This window comes from Cottoperca gobio, chromosome 1, assembly GCF_900634415.1.
Source record: "Cottoperca gobio chromosome 1, fCotGob3.1, whole genome shotgun sequence".
NCBI classification, from domain to species: Eukaryota; Metazoa; Chordata; class Actinopteri; order Perciformes; family Bovichtidae; genus Cottoperca; species Cottoperca gobio.
This window is the reverse complement of record NC_041355.1, coordinates 7,698,952-7,711,406: the sequence shown is the minus strand read 5'-3', so window position 1 is coordinate 7,711,406 and position 12,455 is coordinate 7,698,952. Positions and strand designations below refer to the sequence as shown.

The following is a 12,455-nucleotide window of genomic DNA, read 5'->3' as shown; positions in this document are numbered from 1 at the left end:
CAAAAGCACAGACATGTATTTGGTAGCATTTATTTTGACACAAATCCACAGTTTCTGTTGAATAAAAGTAGCGCAGATGTCTGTGTTAAACAAGGTAGAATCCCAATGAGCGTTAATGAAAGAACTCAAACGGAAGGAACCTAAATACAATCGCGCCTTCTGGGGGGAGAAAAGCACCAGGATATGTGCAACCAAACAAATATCATAAAAATTTGAGATCTTCTCATTGTTTGGATTTTACATTAGAGTATGCGTCAGAAATCTATACACCAAGATACAAAATCAATATTCATGATGACATAAAAATGTTTGGATATTTATATTGACAAATATCATGTACCAACAACAATCAACTTTGGCCTCATAATAAGCGACAATGATTTAAACACCACAACAACACGGCCGACGATAACTCTCTCACACATGCGTACGACACACTGAAGAGCTGCAGGTAGAATTGCACAAGGATACCCTCAAAGAACACCACATTTTGTAGCAATATTTATCTGAACTATTCACACACAATCAGATATAGACACTTTAATAAATCCTGCTGCCTCACAGCTACAGGAGTAAAAGGAGAACACTTTGTTTCCCGGGAGACGAGCAGTCTTGAGAAATCCTGAATTAACAGGGATTGAACTTTTCTTTTTTTTTTTTCCTGGCAAACCAGCAGTTCAGGCGTACCATCGTGAGCTCTGTGTTTTCTTTTTTCAATTCTTCAATTCTCAGCATTACAAAATAAAGTCAGTACAAATATAGAGTAAATACTATCTTCATAAGTTGAAGTAAACAGTCCTTTGCAGTCAAAACTCAGCGAGGTAACAGTCTTATATCAGGCCTTGGCCTTCAGTGGCAATGAGGGTAGAGTTTGGGCATTTTGTCTGTGTGTACTAGCTGCTGACAAGGCAAAATAAATCAAACTAGTTCTATATACACTGAACTCAGATTAGTTTGGCTTCCATGTAAAATTAGAGCTGGGGTAAAACTAACCCTCGTTTGTGCCTCTTGTGGGTTACGATTACATTCGAGCCACAGAGCTAAACATCTGTTGTACCTGAAAAAAAACCACAAGGTCATTTAACAACAAATCTGAATAAATAATTAAATTAGCAATCGTGCCTTCTTCTCCAGGCTCTAATTATTAATAGTTTGCATGCAAGAATAGAATAGACAAGATGTGATATATGGTTCAAGGCAAAATAAATGCAACTTTTGTATGAAAATTAAAAAAAGAATAGAAACTATATAAAGAAATGTACAGCTAAATGTTGTTTTACTTTTTGGTTCACGTTGTACACATGAAGCAAGCTGCCATTTGTGTGTGGAATGGGAAACAGAGTTGCAAATTTGTAAAATGGCTCAAAAATATTTTGTATAATTATTTGTAGAATCTAGAAAAAACCTTCAGAATAGATATTCTTAAGAAACAGATGCTTCGCTCTGTGACCCAAATGTTGTGACAATACACGACAGGCACAAACTGGGTCTAAAAAGGTAAGAACCAGATAATCTGAGTTTGCATTTGGGAGAAACCTTAAGCCAAATGCCTCTAAAATGCAGTGTCGTATACAATCACGGGCCTCTGCCCAGCACAGCTCACGGATCAGTTATAAAGAGGTAAATGTCTTTTTCACAACAGTTCATTTCCTATCAACCAGCATTAACTAGAGTAAGGAAAAAGGTGTGAATACTATTGCTAAATACAATTTTTGCACGTCTCACATGTACTGCGCATGGTGTATATTTTATAAAGAGACTGCTAAGCACTGCTAGAAAATGTTTGGCCAATTAATGTACGACTGTACACAATTTAAAGAAAACTCACACACACACACACAAACAAACACATACTCACTCACACTCGCATAGCAGCAGTAAACTATAAAATGCCTTACAGAAAGACTATTCTCATCTAGGCACCATATACTTTGATAAACATACATTAGCTAGAACTAATGAGAAAATAACAACTTGTGTACAGAAGCCACCAGAAGGCATTCGTGTAGATAAGTTCAGAGGGGGGGGGAACAGTCTCCGTCGGAGCATTATTCACCTCTGAGACACACCTGTGAGTCACTGCAGAAGAGCTTTGAACGGAGAGGATGTTAAAATGATCTTCATAACAAATCAAAACCTGCTTAGACTCCATGTACAAACAAGATTAGTCCACGACAAATGAAGGTATTATTGAGCCGAACAGAGGAAACGCTTTCTGTCCGCAGAACTATAAATGAGTTGAAAGTTTCTGCCTCCAGGTGTTAGACAGTTAAAGTTGGCTTTGCACGCAGCCAAGGACACAAACAAAGTGGCGTCTAGTCAACGAACCACAGAGACATTCGTCTCATAAGAACTACTGCAAGACAAACGGGTACGAAAATGTGATTGGAGACGGTCTCCCTTTCTAAATCTTGTTCTATACACTTTATACTGAGAATAAGAATAAATTACAAGAGAGTACATTTGTGCTATTCCCACTGCTAACACCAGGATGGACTAACATAATCCTAGGAAGTACGGAGCATCAATCAAGGGTATCAACCTCACAGTGAGGCCGAGACTATTCTCTACCGACAGACACTGTACAACTGACGAATGATTTTACGTACAAAAACAGGATTCACCGGGATACATGTAGAGAAAAGCGGTCCAATTCTCGGAAGTGACCACATGTTTAGCCACAGCAATAGTAAAAGAGGCCTTACTCTGACTTTACCTCGTACATTTCCACCTTTGATATCTCACAAGCGTTACTTGAGTCAGACATTACAATGGGCACTTCATTGTGTCTTCTCAAAGCCCACACCTGGCGGATTGTATTGCCTTTGCTGCAGTTTTCAACACTTTTCTAGAGGTTTTTCCGTCAAGGGGCATGCTATAAAAATTCTCCGTAAACAATGGTAAGGGTTTCTTTTTGTTGCGATGCATAACCTTTTACATTCATCATCAGTGACGGGATTAGGCTTAAAGTTTCTGCCTCGTAAAAACTCAACAGTCCGCCCGTGGAGGAATCAGATTCACATTGCCTTGCAAAAAAAATGGCAACGACCAACCAGGAACATGTTCAAACACATTAAATCCAAAGTCAAACAGTCAGTTCATTATACGGTATAATCATGTAACAGTCTGAAACAACAATATAATACCATTGTAAAGCTTTGCCACCCCCACGTTATAATTAATGTTTGCACCCCTTTTCCTTTAGGGAGCAACATAAGACACAATGTATAAAACACACACATCTGGATTCTGTCATAATAGTTCCCTTCTTGTTTCCTCTAGAACAGAGGGAAGTAGGCATACATTCCCCCTACGACAAAAAAAGGTCACAATATGTCACCAAATATCTCAAACTATGTTCAATAGTTGTGAACCTCTTCAAGGATAGAATCCAGTGAATTAAGATAACGTGATCAAGAGACACAATAAGTTAGAGCTGCTCTTTTGAAAATGAATTGTTCGGTGATTCTACTTCATATACTCCTAGAATATCATGTTTTCAATTGAAAAAAAAGATGCCAGGTGATGATGAACAGTCTTGTTCGTTGCTGCTGGAATGATTTGAATAATATTGTTTAATCAGGTAGCGGTTCCCAACCGTGTTGTTGTGTGACCCTCTGAAATGAAAAAATATTTTTTGTGCCCCCCCCCCCATCACACATTGCATATGTCGAGACGTCGTGAGCAGGTCCACTAAAGATTGATCTTTGCGTCTCAGATTTCAGATATTCATTTGAATCATTTGTAAATGCCATGAGGAGGTAAAACTATCTATAATTTCACATAAAAAAAGGCAAAGATTAGAGAAGCATTAGCGTATCATTTTCTTCTTTAGGGGAGGGGTCCTGACCCCCAGGCTGGGAACCACTGACTGTTAGGGATTCTGTTTCAAGGAGCTAACATGTTCTTTTAGTAATGCTGCGTCATGCAGAGAAAAGAGAGATGAAAAGAGACAGGGTAGAGGGACACAGGGATGCTGACACCGAGCCACTGGTAAAAATGGAGACAGAAAAAGAGCAAGTCATTCGGATTTTCATCACTTTAGGGAAAAAGATAGACCTTCTCCCAAACCATAAATAAACTAACTACAAAATTGGACTTTCAGGAGTCGGCTTCTCTTGGAGTTTCTCGTTTGAATACAGAGCAAACAAGAGGATCCATAACTCATCCTGTCCCTGACCATTAAAGTAAGACCTGCAAGACTTTTCTTCAGTGATTCTACTTTTCACCTACTAGTCTTGATCTATGAAGATGCTATCAAGCATTATCAGCTCACTTCCACTTGTTTGACCACATCTCACAAGCTGTCAGCTTACGAGGACTCCACAGGGACGATGGCCTCGCCCGTCTTCTGGATGACGCTGGAGGATGAGGAGACGTGACCGCGCTGTTCTGCGCAGTCGTCCAGGAGTGGCGACTGAGCCGTGGCCTTCGCTCGGAGGGAACAGTCCATGCTGTCATGCAGCATGTCCGCCCTCTCCTCTTCCTTCACGGCTTCTTTTCCTCCTTTCCAAAAATTCCCCTTCTGCAGTCCCTCTTCTTCTTGTTCTTCTCTCTTCACGTGGCAACGACATACCTCGATACCCGAGTCACCCGTTAGTCGTCGATGCCGGAAATGGTCCTCCTCGTCCTCTTCCTCTTCCTCCTCTTCTTTTTCTCGTTTTTGCTCCTCTTTGTTGTTGCAATGTGTGAAAACAGCCACATTTGAGGAGAAGAGAGCATGTTTAGGGGGAGACAGAGTGGGCCGGGGGGTCGGACCGCAAGGCGGGGCCTCTTCTTCTTTCTCTCTCTGAATGACCACAGCTCCAAGTGGGTCTGAGAAAACGAGAGGATGGACTTGACCAGGAGGGAGGGAAGACAACAGAATGAGGGGAGAAAGTGGGAGACGAGAAGGGTGTGAAGGACGAGAGTGTAAAGGAAGAGAGAGTGGTGGAGCTGAAGACGACACTTCACTGCTGTTAGAGGACCGTCTACGTACGGGTATGACATCTGGAGTGGCCGCAGGTATAACATCAGGTGGAACTTGTGAAGGAGGTGTCGGGGAAGAAGACGGTGTGAAGTTGGCGCCAGCCCTTGGCATGCCAGCACAGTCGCAGCCTGCTTCACAGGGCGAGGAGATGTGGCTGCTGTCATACGTCTCATCTGTCACCTGGACAGAGAAGGAGGTGCTGGAGGGGGAGGTGAGGGAGCACGACTCGCAGGAGCAGCTGGTGTAGTTGTCAGAGCTCTGGGAGGAAGTCAAGCCACTGGGACCGGGGCCGGGGCCAAGATAGGGAGGGCAGGGAGGGCAGGGAGGGCAGGGGTGACGGTGGTGATGATAATGGGGGTAAGAGGAGCTAGGACCCCCCATGGCACCTCCCTGCAGGGCAAAGACGGAGCTGTAAGGCGGAGGAGGTGTGCAGGGCTGCGCCGCCACCTCCTCGTAGGAGGGCAACTTGAAGGAAGCCAGAAAACCTGAGACAAAAGAAATATCACTCATCAGCTCAAATGTTCAGTCTGCTACTTGTTAAAAGGGGTAACAATATTATTCCTATATTCTAACTTCTCTTTGCAGCATGAATGTTGAAATTGACTCTGCAGTTCTCCTGACAGCAAAACCACACTATCAAAAATAAAAAGAAATATGTGAAATGAAATAACATAAATAAACCTACTGAGGTCCAGCATTGAGGAAGGGTAGTTGCAGGCTCCATTATAGGCGATCAGATTGATCTCCCTCTGTCTCTGCTGCTGTTGGATCCTCAGCTTGGCCCGGCGGTGGCGGTAAGCACAGAAACAGCTGAAGAGGATCAGCATCGTCCACAGCAGCCAGAACCCTGCACAGAACAGGAAATGAACCAAACATCATTATGCAAAACAATCATTTGCTCTGGTGTTTACAGTTACACCTCAGATCTACTCGGGTCACATAGAGTAGAAACACACTGTTTTAAAACGACAATAATGATGATTTTGTTCCACAAATCATTTATGTTTCACATTCCTGTTCCGTAAGATTTTAAGATTGATTTGTTTGCATTCATTTGACCATGAGATCAACTTTTAGACAACATCTTTGAGGTAGGTAAATGATTTTAGTAAAGAATTTACTGCTTATATTTTTTACAATAGTATATTTTGAAAAGTAAAACATTTGCCTTAAATATTTTAGTAGCCCACAGTTGTAGGATGCACATATCCATTTACTTAACCCTTATGATCCTGTGATCTGACCAAGAAAAACACAGATTTGTTTCAGATGTTATTCCCAAGTGATTTTTAAGATCTACCAATCAGATTGAACTAGATAGCGTTGCAACATGCACCCTGAACCTGTTGTTTGGTGCCTCCTAGTGTTGATTTAAAATCTCAGACCATGGCAGCCTTTTAGTTTAAGTCAAATTAAACAAATGACATAATGACAACAATGAAATGTAATGTGCAGGGAGAAGGGAAAATCCCAACAATAGTGAATCTCTGAATTAGTTTAAAAATTAGACATGAAATGATCTGGACGACATTTCACATGCAGTTTGCAAAGATATGTTGGTTGGATACATCCAGTCAATTCTGCAGATATTCAATCACTAGCCAGTCTGATTATTTGTGTGTCCATGTGTTTCACGTAACACGTCTTGGCAGGACTGCATAATAAATGTGTACAAAGTGCAGCCTGAGCCTCAGGAGCGCGTCTACAGTAACACAACGGAGAAGAAGTCAGTCAGTTGACTCACACCAGAGTTCATAATAGTAGGTACAGCAGCCTGTCTCTCCGCAGCAGTGCCCTGTTTCACACAGGTAACCTGGATTGTTGTTTACCCCAGGACAGTACTTGGGACTGACAACAGGCTGGCTACCAGAACCCCCGTGATGCTTCACCACCTAGTGGACAAAACACAGCATCACATATCACCACAGAGAAAATAAGGTTACTGCACAGTTAAAGATCTAATGCTTGGTATGATGATGGTTTCCTTCGATGAGCGTAAGACCCTTTCAATTTCAATTCTCAACCCTTGCAAAAAAACTTAAACTTGGTTGATATGAGCCTGAGTCGGCTCAGTTGTGGGCTATAAAACCAAAACAGTGAGCTGAAAGAGGCTAAAATGCTTCGTAGTGGGTGATCATTCAAGTGACCCTTTTACATTACACATCACACATTTTAATCCGCCGTTAACTTTGAAATATCGATTAGCGCGGCTTGAAGATTATTTTAAGTTGACAGTATTGTTGGCAGCTACAGGTCACGGTCACATTTCAAATAAATCTCACACCTTATTAACTGTGCGCATGTCAGCCTCCTTCTGAGAAACAGCCACCTAAAATGAGAAATGGAAGGACCTCTGTGTTACATCTTAATGATCATCAAGTCAGTGCGAGGGAGAGAAGCAAGTGAAGAACTAAACACAGACGTTAAATATTAAATGTTTGACACACCATAAAAAGACGTCAAATTTCAATGCATGGGGGGGGAAGAGTCAAGATGAGCTCAGACACTTAAACCACAATAATAATGTAGCGAGAAGAGGCCTCTATATCTGTTATGTACATAGTTACCACACATGAGAAGTGCTAACAAATAATTATGCATTGCCATAGCAACCACTGTGGTTACGCTTTGAGGCTTTTTTTTTTTTTTACTCATATGTGGTATGAAATGTTGAGTTGTGGTTGAAGGTCGAGCTCCCTACCGTAGCAGTTTCAGTCCCATCCAGCCCCTGCAGGGACATGGTCATCTGATGAAAGACAGAGAGGGACAATGGTTACAAAAGAGCAGCAGAGAGAGAAGTAATACGATGTATATGAAAAAAGGGGAGAGAGAAAAACAAAAGATCTGCACTGCACAAAACTGACAAGGGTACATGCTCCACGAGAAACACATTATACTGTGCTGTCATTCTAGTAATCAAGCATGACAAAAATAAAAGGCCTGTGAAGGCAGTTTCCAGTCTGACGACGCCGGTTACCCTGCTCTCCTGGTTTTTCAAGGAGCTGGGAAGGTCAATGGCTTTTTCACAAAACCGATTTCTCCTCTGTGGGTCGAGTTAGCGTGACAGAAGGCACCCAGACACTCTCCCTTTCTCTTTCCTCCTTTCTTTCAAAATGCACACATGCATGCAAAAGGTTCACCTCTGAAAACTGTGATGAGGTTAATAACTGTATGGTCTTTAAAATGTCAGAAAATAGAATAAAAGCAGCCAACATGCATTTCCAAAGCCCAAGGTGACATGAGAAGATTGCATGTTTTGTCTGAGGGTTTAAAACCCAAAGATATTCATGTAATTAAAAGCAAGAAAAAAAGAAATTCTAACGCATTTTGCTTAATAAATTAAATCATTGAATAAATCAGAAATTAAATGTATCGATTCCCTGTTGATTGAAAAAGCACTAAAGCAGTCGCATATATATGAAACATCTGGTCATTTGAAGAGAATACCAGCTTTCCTCGTGTAGCATCTCAGCAGGCAAATAAAGCTAAAACAATCACACAGGCTGACCTACCTTTAAGTGAATTAGTGAATAATTATATTATGATTTGTGTCTGAATATTAAACTGCAGTGGAAATAAATACTATACGTGCGTTTACACTAATCCAATTCTGTTTCGGGTGCAGATTAAAACATTCTGCGTGCCTCTGTAATGGTCAGGCACACTGTGAGTAAAAGGAAAATATGCCTGCGTGTGTGCTGCTGGATGTGGGGCCACTGTCAAAAACAATGTGGAGACACTGGGGGCTGCGGCCATGTTAATGAGACTTTTGTTAACAACTGGCTGCTGTTATGTAGTCAGCACCGGGAACAATGTTGGCTGCGTTGACTGTGTGTGTGTGTGTGTGTGTGTGTGTGTGTGTGTGTGTGTGTGTGTGTGTGTGTGTGTGTGTGTGTGTGTGTATATATGCATACATGCCAGTTCACACTGCTATTAACAGGTTCAGATTTACAACTAGTCTATTTACAAAGTACAAATTCCACAAGCAGCTAACTCCACACGCTGCTCTTGGCTGTATACATGACAGTAGTATTTGTTAGTTAGCCTAGACGCATTCATATTTACTGTAGTATATCATATACGACTGTGCATAGTAAATGCATCTGCAACACCTGATGCATCCACAGGTTTATGATAATTGCATAACATAACATTACATGACATTTTGTGGGAAAGCAAGGACATACAGGTGGAGCATGGGACACCTAATAATGAGTTGTCTGCCAAAAAAGTGATGTGGCTGCTGTCAGCGCTGTGTGGCGATGAACACATCATTTTCACAGGCAGCGCTTTAATGGCTGGGTAAGTTTTTCAATACTGGTGTTCAGTTGTTACAGATACCTTTTCATATCGTACTTTGAGAAATGTGAACTTAATTAGTTTAACTAAAGAAGCCAAAGTGTTCAAATCTGGTTGCACAAGATGCACAAGATTTGTGTCTTCATGAAATATTCCAAAATTATGATTTAAATCAGAAGCGGATCAAAGAATAGGTAACAATTCTTGGCAGTTTTTAATATTTTGTGCTACAGACACATTTCAGTGGAAACTAAAAAGTATTGAAGTTTGATACCGAGCTGTAAGTTCCGAGCACTAAATATTGTGCCTCGACAAAAACAAAAAACAGAAAAGTCATGCTGCATATCCAACTGTCAAATATAACCTCAGGTGGTTCATAAGTACGTTTTTTTATACGGTTATGAAAGTCAAGAGGGTTTCAAGAAGGAGCCGAGTTCCTGTGGTGAGCCCACCACACGGCACACGGTGCACGCAGACTTCCACAGTGAACACAGACTAACCACAAATGATTTCCACCCCTGGAGTTACACTGTCTCTATAGCATCGCCACACATACCTTCACTAACTCCGTCCTAGATGACCTGTAAATAACATGTCAGATTATTTCCTGAAACTACAAAAAGAGGGAACTCGAATGGAGGCTGACTGTGAAACACTGAAGGATGTAAGACAACATTCAAAGTTGTGTAAAACGCCACAAACAACAGCATTAAGTCAAAGATATGTTAGCAGATGTTTCAGTTAGCGTCAGTAAAGTGAGAGCATGCTCAGAAAACCTGCCATCATGTAATCCAGTCAAGATTATTATGACCAAGGATGTTGGATTATTAAACTGGAATGAGGAAGAAAAGATGCGATTAAACTGAGGTTAAGACTTGTTTAAGCAAACTGTTGTCGTCACCTGGTTTTAAGAAGTTCGCTTTCATTGTCCGACTTCGAGAAAGACAAACACGCTTTGCTATAATAAGGTCAAGACATATAAAGGCTTTTTTCTTTGTTAGAATAAAAATCAAATGCCAAAAATGTGACGCACTCGTACACCAAAACTAAATGTACTAGAGGGAAACAACTCCTTTGTTGTACTTGAATATAACCACAAGTAAATGTTAACATGACAATTTAAGTTGAAAATATGACTTTCTCTGCTCACATGTCTTTCATCTTTTAGTGTCAGAGGACTTGTGGTCAGTTATTTTACATGTCACAATGACTGGCTGAACAGTAGATTTCTCCATGAGTACTTTTAAATAGTAAGCCAATGTAGTTTTCATTGCGGTGTAATAAATATAGTTGTAAAAGCTTTACAGTCTTCAGACAACAACAACAACAACAACACACTTGAAAGAAGAAAGCATAATCCTGTGTTGAGCCAGCAGCCTCCTGAATCAGCAGTATGGTGTTCCTCTGCTGGACAAGCAGCTGTACATTAGATTTATGAGGCTATAAGGGTTTGGCAGTGAAGCTCTTTTAATCACACATGCATAAATTACAGAGAAGTCCTTGGTGCATTACGGCAGAGTTTGTCAGCTTCTTTGTTTGAAACAAGAGAGTCAAGAGACTTCAAATCAAATTGCAGTTTCAGCAGCACAAGTCAACAAGTCACAACCTACTACTGAAATCAATAATAACTTTAGTTTTCCCAGAGAAAGTCGATGTCAGTGGTCGCCCTCTCAATTTGGAATTTGAGTTTAATAAATTTAACAATACATTTTTAAATATTTGTCAAATATATCAATAAGATGTTTTGTTATGCATTGCACGGTCCATGCAGCGCATTAATGTTTTTGCATTAACTATAGCACCACAGACAGCATTTCCATTAAACCATCAAACAAATCAAACATAAACCATACCTGACTGACTTTACTGGACAGAAAACATTTGCTGCAGTGGTGCACCTTTTGTCCTCGAGAAATATGTCAAAAGACACAATAACTCAAGGTGAAGAAATAAAAAGACTAATGATTACAGAACAAGTTGAAGCCACTGTTTGTCAACAACAACACAGACCAAGGGAAGCATGTTGCTCTGCAGAAGAACTGAAGCCCAGCTGTTGGCAGCAGTGTTTGTATCAAAGGAAAGCTGTGCAGTGCATTACCTCCTCAGCCTTCAGCCCGAGGCAGAATGTCAACGTTTTCTCTGGATCCATGGCGAGAGCTGAATACCAAGCTAAACAGAGAAAATATAAACGCACAAGTGGGATGTTATTCTGCTAAGCCCCCATCACCGCTGTCCCACTCCTCAGACACGGTGGCTTCCCCATCCGCCATTGCCCGGACGTACGGACTTGATGCCCCTCCCAGACTCCGCTGCACACACCGGAGCGCGAGAGCCAGATTCCCGGTGTATTTTATGGATGGCACCGCTGAGTATCACAGTGCAGACTCCTCGGTCGTCGACTGTTCTTTTGCAGTAGTGAAATAAAGATGTTTTACTCTTTGTTTTCGCAGAGAGGGTCGGAGCTGTGTATGATGTCATGCTTCTCCAGCCCCCAAAGTACTTGTATGGGAGCGCTGCGGCTTTGATTGGCCGGAGCTCCCAGCAACAGCCGCACAGAGGCTGCCTCAACACAGCTTTATACACACACACACTGTTGCTTTAGTAACTAACTACTGCTGATCTTAAAATGTAATTAAGTGAAACAGAACCGTGCTATTTAACAGTATAGTTGCACACAATGTCCTACAATATTGTTTAGAAAGTTATTCAAATATTAAACACAATGCAAATGTAAATTCAGGATTGTAATGATATACTTATGTTAGATCTTTTAGTTGGGTATGGTGCAATAAGCTCATACGTCATTACTCAGGCAAGGAAAACCTACATAAGGAATTAGTGAACAAGTAGGAGAAGTATAAAAGGTCAAATAACTTAGTATATTATTAAGAATGGTATCTTTTCAGTGTTGAATTATCATTGCATGCAACTTAGTGCACACCATATTTATCATTGCATTATGGTATTTAAACTGCAGCCATTCCTCATATTTTACTAGCTGTTGATAAAGAAATAGCTTCACATTTGTATTCATTTTATACTTGAAGTATATTTTCTTCTGAAATACAACAAAAGTAGTAACTTACTTAGTGACACCTTATTAAAATATACTCGAGTCGTACCTTCCATTATGAAACATAGGTCTACTGTTTTGGTCATTTAGAGCTCAAATATTTCAATAAAGATT

The 12,455-nt window shown here is 40.9% G+C and overlaps 1 protein-coding gene across 2 annotated transcripts; it reads right to left on the bottom strand.

Annotated features, from left to right (window-relative positions):
- Positions 1-14: 14 nt before the first annotated feature.
- Positions 15-11,786, bottom strand: LOC115009713 (atrophin-1). 2 transcript variants are annotated; one of them, XM_029433909.1, is made up of 6 exons: positions 11,367-11,786; positions 7,671-7,715; positions 7,254-7,298; positions 6,714-6,861; positions 5,655-5,816; positions 15-5,454 (listed from the first exon to the last, which is right to left on the bottom strand). In XM_029433909.1, the coding sequence occupies exons 1-6, from the start codon at positions 11,415-11,417 to the stop codon at positions 4,313-4,315; spliced, it is 1,593 nt and encodes a 530-aa protein (XP_029289769.1). In that variant the 5' UTR covers positions 11,418-11,786; the 3' UTR covers positions 15-4,312. The 2 variants fall into 2 exon arrangements, with proteins under 2 accessions (XP_029289769.1, XP_029289777.1); XM_029433917.1 differs by lacking the exon at positions 7,254-7,298.
- Positions 11,787-12,455: the final 669 nt, after the last annotated feature.